The following is a 13,675-nucleotide window of genomic DNA, read 5'->3' as shown; positions in this document are numbered from 1 at the left end:
ACCATGCTACTGTTCCCGTGGGGCCCAAGTTACCTTTCCCCAGATTACTCTGGTTTTGTTTGGTTTGCTGCCAGGAGTCACTGTCTTGTTCTTTGCTTTGTATACATAAGCACATCTCTTGCCCAAATAGAATTCTATTTCATCTTGAGCATAAACACCTTCATTTTTTTTTGTTGTTGTTGAGATAGAGTCTCGCACTGTTGTCCAGGCTGGTATGCAATGACGCGATCTCAGCTGGCTGCAGCCTCCGCCTCCCGGATTTAAGTGATTCTCCTGCCTCAGCCTCCCGAGTAGCTAAGGATTACGGTTGCCTGCTACCATGCTCGGCTAATTTTTTTGTATTTTTAGTAGAGATGGGGTTTCACTATGTTGGCCAGGCTGGTCTCAAACTCCTGACCTCGTGATCCGCCTACCTCAGCCTCTCAAAGTCCTGGGATTACAGGTGTGAACCACCACACCCAGCTGACACCTTCAGTTTTAAGAAGAGCTGTGTATTCTGGAGACACTGCTCATAGCCAGCAAAAATGGCCTTGGACCACAGCCTTCCAGCCATATTTCCTTTTAGAAGTCCTGCTCCCAGCAGGCCTCCATAGGATCCAAGATGACAGAAAGAGCTATTTTTCTTAGTAAGTTGAGAAAATGGCTCGGTGCTTTTTGTTTTATGCTGTGACTGGCCACTAAATTAGTAGAATGATAGAATTTTGAAGTCTGTAAGATTTTTAGGTGTCACTTAATGCTCCTTCCCAAGCAGTATAGTAGTCCTCTCTATGCTTCTACTGTTACTTTCCCTACTGTTACTGTTAATAATATTGGTGATTTTTTTTTTTAAACAGACTACATAGGACTTTATCTTATTAATCAATATCCTCAACATGAGGTTATGCAAACTTGACAGACCCCTCACTTGCCCCTATGATACTTCTGTGCAAATTAGAGAAGGGTACCCCTCCTTGACTTAAAAAAAAAAGGTACAAAATTATTTATTCCTTATTAATAAAAATGGTAACAAATTAGGATTTGTTACAACCAGTGAATTTTGCTGTAACCAACAGAATAGCAATGACAGTATTAGTTGTCATAAGTATCTGTGTCATAATGAAAATAGTTGTAGGGGGCTGGGCGTGGTGACTCACACCTATAATCCCAGCAATTTGGGAGGCCAAGGCGGGTGGATCACCTGAGTTCAGGAGTTCGAGACCAGCCTGGCCAACTTGATGAAACTCTATCTCTGCTAAAAATACAAAAAATTAGCCGGGCCTGGTGGCGGGCACCTGTAATCCCAGCTACAGGCTGAGGCAGGAGAATTGCTTGAACCTGAGAGGCAGAGGTTGCAGTGAGTCGAGAACGTGCCATTGCACTCAAGCCTGTGCGACAAGAGTGAAACTCCATCTCAAAAAAGAAAAAAGAAAATAGTTGTAGGTTTAAACAAAGGGCGAATGATACAAATTGCATTATGTAACATCAGAGTTAGCCTGTGCCCTAAGGTTGAAAGGTAATAAAAAAAGTTCCTTTAAGATAATCTGTGGCTGGGTGCCGTGGCTCACGCCTGTAATTCCAGCACTTTGGGATGCCAGGATGGGCAGATCACGAGGTCAGGAGTTTGAGACCAGCCTGACCAACATGGTGAAACCCCGTCTCGACTAACAGTACAAAATTTAGTTGGGAATGATGGCGCGTGCCTGTAATCCCAGCTACTCGGGAGGTTGATGTAGGAGAATCCCTTGAACCAGGGAGGTGGAGGTTGCAGTAAGCCAAGATTACACCACTGCACTTCAGCCTGGGTAACAGAGCAAGACTCTATCTCAAAAAAAAAAAAAAAAAAAAAAAAAAAAGGTAATCTGTATATTAGACAGAAAAACTGCTGTTTAGAAGCACAGGTGATTTTAATAGATTTTGTTAGATCAACAAGGAACTTTTGATTATTGAACTAGTTTCTTCTTTGTAAGTCAGAGAGGAGCAATACATTTATTCTTGTTAGAACTTGACATTTTCTTTGGTCTGTCTGAATGTTGTACTATCCTGATTTTATTAGAACAAGATATGTATTGCCATGTAGTATAATAGAAAACTGGTATAATCATTATTTCCTTTTGATATCAGCATAGTTATACTAATGACATACAGTTTTAAAACAATAAAGATTGCTAGGCTGTGAGTGGTGCTTCTTCAGATGCATTGCCCTAAGGCAGAGCACAATTTGAACAACCAATTATTGTGACCCTAATGATAGGAGGGTTCCTAAAATCATAACTCCAACCTCATGAGCGGATCCATTCCATTTCTGAATGATTCTAATTGCCGTAAAGCTCTTTCTTAGGTAACCAGCTGGTGTTCCAGAGTTAGAGTGGAATCATTACACATGTCTAACCCAATTACCAGGAGACAGTGTAGGCTGAATCAGTGGACTGAGTGTGAGTCTGGAGGTCCTCTCCTAGCTGTGTCACTGATAGCTGAGTAACCCAAACAAGCCACTTTATTGTGTGAAATTGTTTTCACCTCACTAAAATTAGTGTAATATATCTTTTCCTTTCCATATTTCCAGTTCCTTTTTGTTTTTATCTGGTCATGGCCAACCTAGTTAATTTATTTGACTGATTTGGTTTATTTTATTTATATTACTATTATTAATGCTTGATCACTGACTCTCTATTTCAGATGTCAAAATCCACAGGCAACTTCCTCACTTTGACCCAAGCTATTGATAAGTTTTCAGCAGATGGTGAGTAAACATTTTTCTTATTGCTGTTCCATAGGGTCCAGTTCTCCTTAGATTATAGAAGACACGTTAAAATTGGTGTTTTAATTTTAACTTTCTCTTTTGCTTTTAACAAAATTTTAAAATATTAATGTTTCCTTTGTTGGAGAGCAACATAATATTTAATATATAAGAATTGCTGACATGATGTGTTCAGGAACAAATCAAGCTGAAGTTACTTTGAGTCTCCTTTTAATGAACTCATTATCATTGCTAAGATTCAAGACTTGTTTTGTAGAGATGTTGAGTATGGGCCAGGCGTGGTGGCTCATGCCTGTAATCCCAGGACTTTGGGAGGCTGAGGCAGGTGGATCACCTGAGGTCAGGAGTTCAAGACCAGCCTGGCCAACATGGTGAAACCCTGTCTCAACTAAAAAAAAAAAAAAAAAAATAGCTGGGCCTGGTGGCGGGTACCTGTAATCCAGGCTACTTTGGAAGGCTGAGGCAGGCTGAGACAGGCTGAGGCAGGAGAATCGTTTGAACCCGGGAGGCGGAGGTTGCAGTGGGCTGAGATCACACCATTGCACTCCAGCTTGGGCAACAAGAGTGAAACTCCCTCTCAAAAAAAAAAAAACAGTTGAGTATGTAGGAAGCTTTTCCAAGATATTTCCTCTGTATTTGGTATTCCATTCTTTTTTTTTTTTTTTTTTTTTATTGTACTTTAGGTTCTAGGGTACATGTGCATAACGTGCAGGTTTGTTACATATGTATATTTGTGCCATGTTGGTGTGCTGCACCCATCAACTTGTCAGCACCCATCAATTCATCATTTATATCATGTATAACTCCCCAGTGCAATCCCTCCCCCCTCCCCCCTCCCCATGATAGGCCCCGGTGTGTGATGTTCCCCTTCCCGAGTCCAAGTGATCTCATTGTTCAGTTCCCACCTATGAGTGAGAACATGCGGTGTTTGGTTTTCTCTTCTTGTGATAGTTTGCTAAGAATGATGGTTTCCAGCTGCATCCATGTCCCTACAAAGGACGCAAACTCATCCTTTTTTATGGCTGCATAGTATTCCATGGTGTATATGTGCCACATTTTCTTAATCCAGTCTGTCACAGATGGACATTTGGGTTGATTCCAAGTCTTTGCTATTGTGAATAGTGCCGCAATAAACATACGTGTGCATGTGTCTTTGTAGTAGAATAATTTATAATCCTTTGGGTATATACCCAGTAGTGGGATGGCTGGGTCGTATGGTACATCTAGTTCTAGATCCTTGAGGAATTGCCATACTGTTTTCCATAATGGTTGAACTAGTTTACAATCCCACCAACAGTGTAAAAGTGTTCCTGTTTCTCCACATCCTCTCCAACAACTGTTGTTTCCTGATTTTTTAATGATTGCCATTCTAGCTGGTGTGAGATGGTATCTCATTGTGGTTTTGATTTGCATTTCTCTGATGACGAGTGATGATGAGCATTTTTTCATGTGTCTGTTGGCTGTATGAATGTCTTCTTTTGAGAAATGTCTGTTCATATCCTTTCCCCACTTTTTGATGGGGTTGTTTGTTTTTTTCTTGTATATTTGTTTGAGTTCTTTGTAGATTCTGGATATTAGCCCTTTGTCAGGTGAGTAGATTGCAAAAATTTTCTCCCATTCTGTAGGTTGCCTGTTCACTCTGATGGTAGTTTCTTTTGCTGTGCAGAAGCTCTTTAGTTTAATTAGATCCCATTTGTCAATTTTGGCTTTTGCTGCCGTTGCTTTTGGTGTTTTAGACATGAAGTCCTTGCCCATGCCTATGTCCTGAATGGTACTACCTAGATTTTCTTCTAGGGTTTTTATGGTATTAGGTCTAACATTTAAGTCTCTAATCCATCTTGAATTAATCTTCGTATAAGGAGTAAGGAAAGGATCCAGTTTCAGCTTTCTACTTATGGCTAGCCAATTTTCCCAGCACCATTTATTAAATAGGGAATCCTTTCCCCATTTCTTGTTTCTCTCAGGTTTGTCAAAGATCAGATGGCTGTAGATGTGTGGTATTATTTCTGAGGACTCTGTTCTGTTCCATTGGTCTATAGCTCTGTTTTGGTACCAGTACCATGCTGTTTTGGTTACTGTAGCCTTGTAGTATAGTTTGAAGTCAGGTAGCGTGACGCCTCCAGCTTTGTCCTTTTGACTTAGGATTGTCTTGGCAATGCGGGCTCTTTTTTGGTTCCATATGAACTTTAAAGCAGTTTTTTCCAATTCTGTGAAGAAACTCATTGGTAGCTTGATGGGGATGGCATTGAATCTATAAATAACCTTGGGCAATATGGCCATTTTCACGATATTGATTCTTCCCATCCATGAGCATGGTATGTTCTTCCATTTGTTTGTGTCCTCTTTTATTTCACTGAGCAGTGGTTTGTAGTTCTCCTTGAAGAGGTCCTTGACATCCCTTGTAAGTTGGATTCCTAGGTATTTTATTCTCTTTGAAGCAATCGTGAATGGAAGTTCATTCCTGACTTGGCTCTCTGCTTGTCTGTTACTGGTGTATAAGAATGCTTGTGATTTTTGCACATTAATTTTGTATCCTGAGACTTTGCTGAAGTTGCTTATCAGCTTAAGGAGATTTTGGGCTGAGACGATGGGGTTTTCTAAATATACAATCATGTCATCTGCAAACAGGGACAATTTGACTTCTTCTTTTCCTGACTGGATACCCTTTATTTCTTTCTCTTGCCTGATTGCCCTGGCCAGAACTTCCAACACTATGTTGAATAGGAGTGGTGAGAGAGGGCATCCCTGTCTTGTACCAGTTTTCAAAGGGAATTTTTCCAGTTTTTGCCCATTCAGTATGATATTAGCTGTGGGTTTGTCATAAATAGCTCTTATTATTTTGAGGTACGTTCCATCAATACCGAATTTATTGAGCGTTTTTAGCATGAAGGGTTGTTGAATTTTGTCAAAAGCCTTTTCTGCATCTATTGAGATAGTCACGTGGTTCTTGACTTTGGTTCTGTTTATATGCTGGATTATGTTTATTGATTTGCGAATGTTGAACCAGCCTTGCATCCCAGGGATGAAGCCCACTTGATCATGGTGGATAAGCTTTTTGATGTGCTGCTGAATCCGGTTTGCCAGTATTTTATTGAGGATTTTTGCATCGATGTTCATCAGGGATATTGGTCTAAAATTCTCTTTTTTTGTTGTGTCTCTGCCAGGCTTTGGTATCAGGATGATGTTGGCCTCATAAAATGAGTTCGGGAGGATTCCCTCTTTTTCTATTGATTGGAATAGTTTCAGAAGGAATGGTACCAGCTCCTCCTTGTACCTCTGGTAGAATTCAGCTGTGAATCCATCTGGTCCTGGACTTTTTTTGGTGGGTAGGCTATTAATTGTTGCCTCAATTTCAGAGCCTGCTGTTGGTCTATTCAGGGATTCAACTTCTTCCTGGTTTAGTCTTGGGAGAGTGTAAGTGTCCAGGAAATTATCCATTTCTTCTAGATTTTCTAGTTGATTTGCATAGAGGTGTTTATAGTATTCTCTGATGGTAGTTTGTATTTCTGTGGGGTCGGTGGTGATATCCCCTTTATCATTTTTTATTGCATCTATTTGATTCCTCTCTCTTTTCTTCTTTATTAGTCTTGCTAGCGGTCTGTCAATTTTGTTGATCTTTTCAAAAAACCAACTCCTGGATTCATTGATTTTTTGGAGGGTTTTTTGTGTCTCTATCTCCTTCAGTTCTGCTCTGATCTTAGTTATTTCTTGCCTTCTGCTAGCTTTTGAATGTGTTTGCTCTTGCCTCTCTAGTTCTTTTAATTGTGATGTTAGAGTGTCAATTTTAGATCTTTCCTGCTTTCTCTTGTGGGCATTTAGTGCTATAAGTTTCCCTCTACACACTGCTTTAAATGTGTCCCAGAGATTCTGGTATGTTGTATCTTTGTTCTCATTGGTTTCAAAGAACATCTTTATTTCTGCCTTCATTTCATTATGTACCCAGTAGTCATTCAGGAGCAGGTTGTTCAGTTTCCATGTAGTTGAGCGGTTTTGATTGAGTTTCTTAGTCCTGAGTTCTAGTTTGATTGCACTGTGGTCTGAGAGACAGTTTGTTATAATTTCTGTTCTTTTACATTTGCTGAGGAGTGCTTTACTTCCAATTACGTGGTCAATTTTGGAATAAGTGCGATGTGGTGCTGAGAAGAATGTATATTCTGTTGATTTGGGGTGGAGAGTTCTATAGATGTCTATTAGGTCCGCTTGGTGCAGAGATGAGTTCAATTCCTGGATATCCTTGTTAACTTTCTGTCTCGTTGATCTGTCTAATGTTGACAGTGGAGTGTTGAAGTCTCCCATTATTATTGTATGGGAGTCTAAGTCTCTTTGTAAGTCCCTAAGGACTTGCTTTATGAATCTGGGTGCTCCTGTATTGGGTGCATATGTATTTAGGATAGTTAGCTCTTCCCGTTGAATTGATCCCTTTACCGTTATGTAATGGCCTTCTTTGTGTCTTTTGATCTTTGATGGTTTAAAGTCTGTTTTATCAGAGACTAGGATTACAACCCCTGCTTTTTTTTGTTCTCCATTTGCTTGGTAGATCTTCCTCCATCCCTTTATTTTGAGCCTATGTATGTCTCTGCATGTGAGATGGGTCTCCTGAATACAGCAGACTGATGGGTCTTGACTCTTTATCCAGTTTGCCAGTCTGTGTCTTTTAATTGGAGCATTTAGTCCATTTACATTTAAGGTTAATATTGTTATGTGTGAACTTGATCCTGCCATTATGATATTAACTGGTTATTTTGCTCGTTAGTTGATGCAGTTTCTTCCTAGCCTCGATGGTCTTTACATTTTGGCATGTTTTTGCAATGGCTGGTACCGGTTGTTCCTTTCCATGTTTAGGGCTTCCTTCCGGGTCTCTTGTAAGGCAGGCCTGGTGGTGACAAAATCTCTAAGCATTTGCTTATCTGTAAAGGATTTTATTTCTCCTTCACTGATGAAACTTAGTTTGGCTGGATATGAAATTCTGGGTTTAAAATTCTTTTCTTTAAGAGCGTTGAATATTGGCCCCCACTCTCTTCTGGCTTGTAGAGTTTCTGCTGAGAGATCTGCTGTTAGTCTGATGGGCTTCCCTTTGTGGGTAACCCGACCTTTCTCTCTGGCTGCCCTTAAGATTTTTTCCTTCATTTCAACTTTGGTGAATCTGGCAATTATGTGTCTTGGAGTTGCTCTTCTCGAGGAGTATCTTTGTGGCATTGTCTGTATTTCCTGAATTTGAATGTTGGCCTGCCCTACTAGGTTGGGGAAGTTCTCCTGGATGATATCCTGAAGAGCGTTTTCCAACTTGGTTCCATTTTCCCCCTCACTTTCAGGCACCCCAATCAGACGTAGATTTGGTTTTTTTACATAATCCCATACTTCTTGTAGGCTTTGTTCATTTCTTTTTCTTCTTTTTTCTTTTGGTTTCTCTTCTCGCTTCATTTCATTCATTTGATCCTCAATTGCTGATACTCTTTCTTCCAGTTGATCGAGTCGGTTACTGAAGCTTGTGCATTTGTCATGTATTTCTCGTGTCATGGTTTTCATCTCTGTCATTTCGTTTATGACCTTCTCTGCATTAATTAGTCTAGCTGTCAATTCTTCCACTCTTTTTTCAAGATTTTTAGTTTCTTTGCGCTGGGTACGTAATTCCTCCTTTAGCTCTGAGAAGTTTCATGGACTGAAGCCTTCTTCTCTCATCTCTTCAAAGTCATTCTCTGACCAGCTTCGATCCGTTGCTGGCGATGGGCTGCGCTCCTTTGCAGGGGGAGATACGCTCTTATTTTTTGAATTTCCAGCTTTTCTGCCCTGCTTTTTCCCCATCTTTGTGGTTTTATCTGTCTCTGGTCTTTGATGATGGTGACGTACTGATGGGGTTTTGGTATAGGTGTCCTTCCTGTTTGATAGTTTTCCTTCTGACAGTCAGGACCCTCAGCTATAGGTCTGTTGGAGATTGCTTGAGGTCCACTCCAGACCCTGTTTGCCTGGGTATCAGCAGCAGAGGTTGCAGAAGATAGAATATTGCTGAACAGCGAGTGTACCTGTCTGATTCTTACTTTGGAAGCTTCCTCTCAGGGGTGTACTCCACCCTGTGAGGTGTGGGGTGTCAGACTGCCCCTAATGGGGGATGTCTCCCAGTGAGGCTACTCACGGGTCAGTGACCCACTTGAGCAGGCAGTCTGTCCGTTCTCAGATCTCAACCTCCGTGTTGGGAGATCCACTGCTCTCTTCAAAGCTGTCAGACAGAGTCGTTCGCGTCTGCTCAGGCCTCTGTTGCTTCCCCTGTTGTTTTTTTAGCTGAGCCCTGCCCCCAGAGGTGGAGTCTATAGAGACAGGCAGGTTTCCTTGAGCTGCTGTGAGCTCCACCCAGTTCGAGCTTCCCAGCGGCTTTGTTTAACTACTTAAGCCTCAGCAATGGCGGGCGCCCCTCCCCCAGCCTCGCTGCTGCCTCGCTGTTAGATCGCGGCAGACTGCTGTGTTAACAATGAGGGAGGCTCCGTGGGCGTGGGACCCTCCCGGCCAGGTGAGGGATATATTCTTCTGGTGTGCCCGTTTGCTTAGAGCGCGGTATTGGGGTGGGAGTTACCCGATTTTCCAGGTGTTGTGTGCCTCAGTTCCCCTGGCTAGGAAAAGGGATACCTTTCCCCCTTGCGCTTCCCAGGTGAGGCGATGCCTTGCCCTGCTTCAGCTCTCGCTGGTCAGGCTGCAGCAACTGACCAGCACCGATTGTCCGGCACTCCCTAGTGAGATGACCCCAGTACCTCAGTTGAAGATGCAGAAATCACCGGTCTTCTGTGTTGCTCACGCTGGGAGTTGGAGACTGGAGCTGTTCCTATTCGGCCATCTTGCTCCGCCCCCGGTATTCCATTCTTATTAACTGAGACAGATTTTTGCTTTGTCACCCAGGCTGGAGTACAGTGGCACGATCTTGGCTCACTGCAACCTTCATCTCCGGGGTTCAAGCAATTCTCATGCCCCAGCCTCTCAAACAGCTGGGATTACAGGCAAGTGCCTGCACGCTTGGCTAATTTTTGTATTTTTAGTAGAGATGGGGTTTTGCCATGTTGACCAGGCTGGTCTCGAACTCCTGGCCTCAAGTGATCCATCTTCCTTGGCCTTCCAAAGTGCTGAGATTACAGGCATGAGCCACCATGCGTGGCCTGTATTTGGTATTCCTAAAGGTATCTTGAACCTGGGAACATTGATTTTTCAGAAAATTGTTTTTTTGTCTGGCCTCAGTCCTATTACATTTTATTATTATTGTGTCAAGAGAAGAAATGCACTATCCTGAAAGAACCATTCATTTCTTATATAATTAGTCATTGGTCTTCATGGTACATCTTTTTATTGGTCATGGCTAACTGAGTTTGTGTTCTCAGTATTTTGATTGGACACCAAAGTCAAAGAGAGAACTGTATCCAAATAATATAGTTAGTCTGTTTCTTACAAGTTATATAAGCAATTATAAAACCACTTTATGTATATATTAGGATTGAATAAATAAGTTAACAGATAGATAATGAGAACCTCTGCCTCATGGAGCTCACTATCAGAAAAAGAAGCTATTAAGTAAGTAAAGAGAATATGCTAGAATGAGCCCAATCATGGGGTCAGATTGGATTTGGTGATAAAAGTATGAGCTCATGATTGTTATTTTGTGTATAGATATATAGATATAAAAATAAACAGCCAGGCATGGTGGCTCCCACCTGTAATCCCAGCACTTTGGGAGGCTGAGGCGAGCGGATTACCTGAGGTCTGGAGTTTGAGACCAGCCTGACCAAAATGGAGAAGCCCTGTCTCTACTAAAAATACAAAATTAGCTGGGCATGGTGGTGCATGCCTATAATCCTAGCTACTCAGGAGGCTGAGGCAGGAGAATTGCTTGAATCCGGGAGGTGGAGGTTGCACTGAGCCAAGATTGTGCCATTGCATTACAGTCTGGGCAACAAGAGCAAAACTCCATCTCAAACAAACAAACAAAAAACATAGATATGTGTATGTATGGGTTAGTATACAAATATGAACTGTTAAGTGGAAAAGGCAAAGTGTAGAACCTGAGTGCTTTGACTGGACACCAAAGCTAAAGACAGAAAGGACTACATAATGAGTTCCCTTTTTTTTTTTTTCAACAATATAGTGTTCCATTATAGGGATATCCTACAGTTTAACTGATGGACATTTAGGTTTTTTTTTTTTCAATATTTTAGAATGGAAGATTTTGGTAGTACTGAGAGATGAGAATGGAAAAAGTAAAGTTTTATTAGTGGTAAACTTGGAAGAACCTAGTTTCAAAACTGAGAAAAATTCATATGTGTTTGTACACATAAGGCACCAGTGTGTATTCTCATGCATTAAAATATATTTTGCTCCCTCTAAATGAGGCTGAGATGTTGATAAGAAAACTACAAAGAAATGTATATCTGTATCTCTCCCCAGTTTATCATTTTCTATCTCTGCCTCATTAAAGATCAGTTTATCTCATTAATTCAGCATGCCTGAGAAGAAACACATATTGGTGCTTAGTGGATGCAAATCAATATGAATGGCTCGAATATTTTAACATCACTGTTAGGGATGCTACTTTTTGGTGATTTTAATTTTTGTTGTTGATCCAGGACAGTCCTTTAAAGCATTTGTTAATTTATATATGGGCTTTGCAAGGTACCCAGCTGCACCCAAAGGATACAATTGATACTCAGTAACCATATTTTTAATTCATTGACTTTTTTTTCTTCTTCCAGGAATGCGTTTGGCTCTGGCTGATGCTGGTGACACTGTAGAAGATGCCAACTTTGTGGAAGCCATGGCAGATGCAGGTATTCTCCGTCTGTACACCTGGGTAGAATGGGTGAAAGAAATGGTTGCCAACTGGGACAGCCTAAGAAGTGGTCCTGCCAACACTTTCAATGATAGAGTTTTTGCCAGGTAATCTCTAGATCCCAATCATTTTGTGTTTTAGAGTTACTTAGTCCTGGTGCATTTTTAAGTTTTCTTTTTCTTTTCTTTTTTTAATAAAATAAACTAATGATAATAATAGCTAGTATTCATTGAAGGCTTACTTGTGCCAGGTACTGTGCTAAGTATTTTGTGTCCATTATCTGACTTTAGCCTCAAAGCAACCTTATATAATACAGATATTACTAGCTCTATTTTATAAATAAAGAAACTGAAGCTTAGAACAATTATTTACTTAAATGCCTTAAAGCCAGTAGTTGCAAACTTGGGATATGAACTTGCTTCTGTCTTGAAAGTCTGTTGTCATAACCATTTTACCATGTTGTCTTGTTTTAGAGTAGGGCAAAATGGTTAAAGGAAAAGTAGATTAAAAGAAAAGGATAAATATCTTTGGAGTCATCCTACGCACTGGTATTACAAAGATGAATAAGACATGATCCTTCCTTATTGTCTCGCAAGAGAGACAAGCACGCAGTTTTTAAGTACAATAATAGAGATGAGGAGAATTCAGAGATATCATGTGACTTCTGGGTTTCTTTCTTTCTTTTTTTTTTTTCCGAGACAGAGTCTTGCAGTGTCACCCAGGCTGGAGTGCAGTGGCACAATCTTGGCTCACTGCAACTTCTACTTCCCAGTTTCAAGCTATTCTTCTGCCCCAGCTTCCCGGCTAGCTGGGATTACAGGCGCCTGCCACCAAGTCTGGCTAATTTTTTGCATTTTTAGTAGAGACAGGGTTTCACTATGTTGGCCAGGCTGGTCTTGAGCTCCTGACCTTGTGATCCACCCACCTCGGTCTCCCAAAATGCTGGGATTACAGGCGTGAGCACCACGCCCGGCCAAATTCTGGGTTTCTTGAAAAATAAACAATGTTTTCAGGGAGAGGAGAAAGTGTGGCTAAGCCGTGGAAAGGGTCTGATACTTATTTGAGGTACATTATCTAGTGGGCAGAGGTAGGAGATGAAACAGGTTGGGGCTAGATTAGGCCAAATTAAGAAGGACCTAGATTGGTATGAGAAAATTTTTTTCTAATATCCAGTATTAGTTATTGTAAATTCAATAATTAAAACCTGGCTGTGGCCAGGCACTGTGGCTCATGCGTGTAAACCAGGCACTTTGAAAGGCTGAGGTGGGAGGATTACTTGAGCCCAGGAGTTTGAGACCAGTCTGGGCAACAAAGTGAGATTCCCATCTCTACAAAAATAAAAATAAAAAATAAAAAATTAGCTGGGTGAGGTGGCTTGCGCCTATAGTCCTAGTACTTCAGAGGCTGAGGTGAGAAGATCCTCTGAACCTAGGAGTTCGAGGCCACAGTGAGCTGTGATCATACAACTGCATTCTAGCCTAGGTGACAGAGACAGGACTTGTTTCAAAAAAAAAAACAAAATAAAACAAAAAAAAACCTAAAACTTGGCTACAACATTAGTTAAGCTATTTTCATATTACATGTTGGGCTTTGTAAGAATAAAGTGTCCATCAAGAAATTTCTAAACAAGCATCACTTACTATGTCATAAACAGGAGCCCTAAGCAGTGTCAGATGACAGTACTTAAGGATGGATAGACAATAGAGAGACTGCAGTAGTTTGTTTTAAGGAACACAAAGGTGGTGTTGTGTTGAGCAGTTTTAAATGTTTCGGGCATTGTTCTCATTTTACTGCTTAAATAAGCAGTATTTTAAATTTGTATATGCAGCAGTTTTTTATAGCTATGTATAAGTGCCTTTAAACTCCATAACCTTTTTTTTCCCCCTATTCAATAGTGAATTGAATGCAGGAATTATAAAAACAGATCAAAACTATGAAAAGATGATGTTTAAAGAAGCTTTGAAAACAGGGTTTTTTGAGTTTCAGGTAGGCTGTTGATTCTTTTGGTAGCTATAAAACATGTCAATGCGAACATTATGTATTTTCCCCCTTTTTCCTTCCTGCTATAGCACAATTACTCGCCTAAGTGTAGACTGAAAATCCTGCCAGAAAAATTTTAAAGTCTTCAATAAATTGTG

The 13,675-nt window shown here is 40.8% G+C and overlaps 1 protein-coding gene across 2 annotated transcripts in view; it reads left to right on the top strand.

Annotated features, from left to right (window-relative positions):
* Positions 1-13,675, top strand: part of LARS1 (leucyl-tRNA synthetase 1) — a 77,619-nt gene that overhangs the window by 45,137 nt on the left and 18,807 nt on the right. For both annotated transcript variants that reach the window (XM_030927204.1, XM_030927203.1), the window contains 3 exons: positions 2,656-2,719; positions 11,461-11,644; positions 13,433-13,523. In XM_030927204.1, the coding sequence (XP_030783064.1) occupies positions 2,656-2,719; positions 11,461-11,644; positions 13,433-13,523 (339 nt within the window). The remainder of the gene's footprint in view (positions 1-2,655; positions 2,720-11,460; positions 11,645-13,432; positions 13,524-13,675) is intronic.

Source organism: Rhinopithecus roxellana, chromosome 3, assembly GCF_007565055.1.
Source record: "Rhinopithecus roxellana isolate Shanxi Qingling chromosome 3, ASM756505v1, whole genome shotgun sequence".
Classification (NCBI taxonomy): domain Eukaryota; kingdom Metazoa; phylum Chordata; class Mammalia; order Primates; family Cercopithecidae; genus Rhinopithecus; species Rhinopithecus roxellana.
The sequence above is the reverse complement of the archived record's forward strand: the minus strand, read 5'-3'. Positions and strand labels throughout refer to the sequence as shown.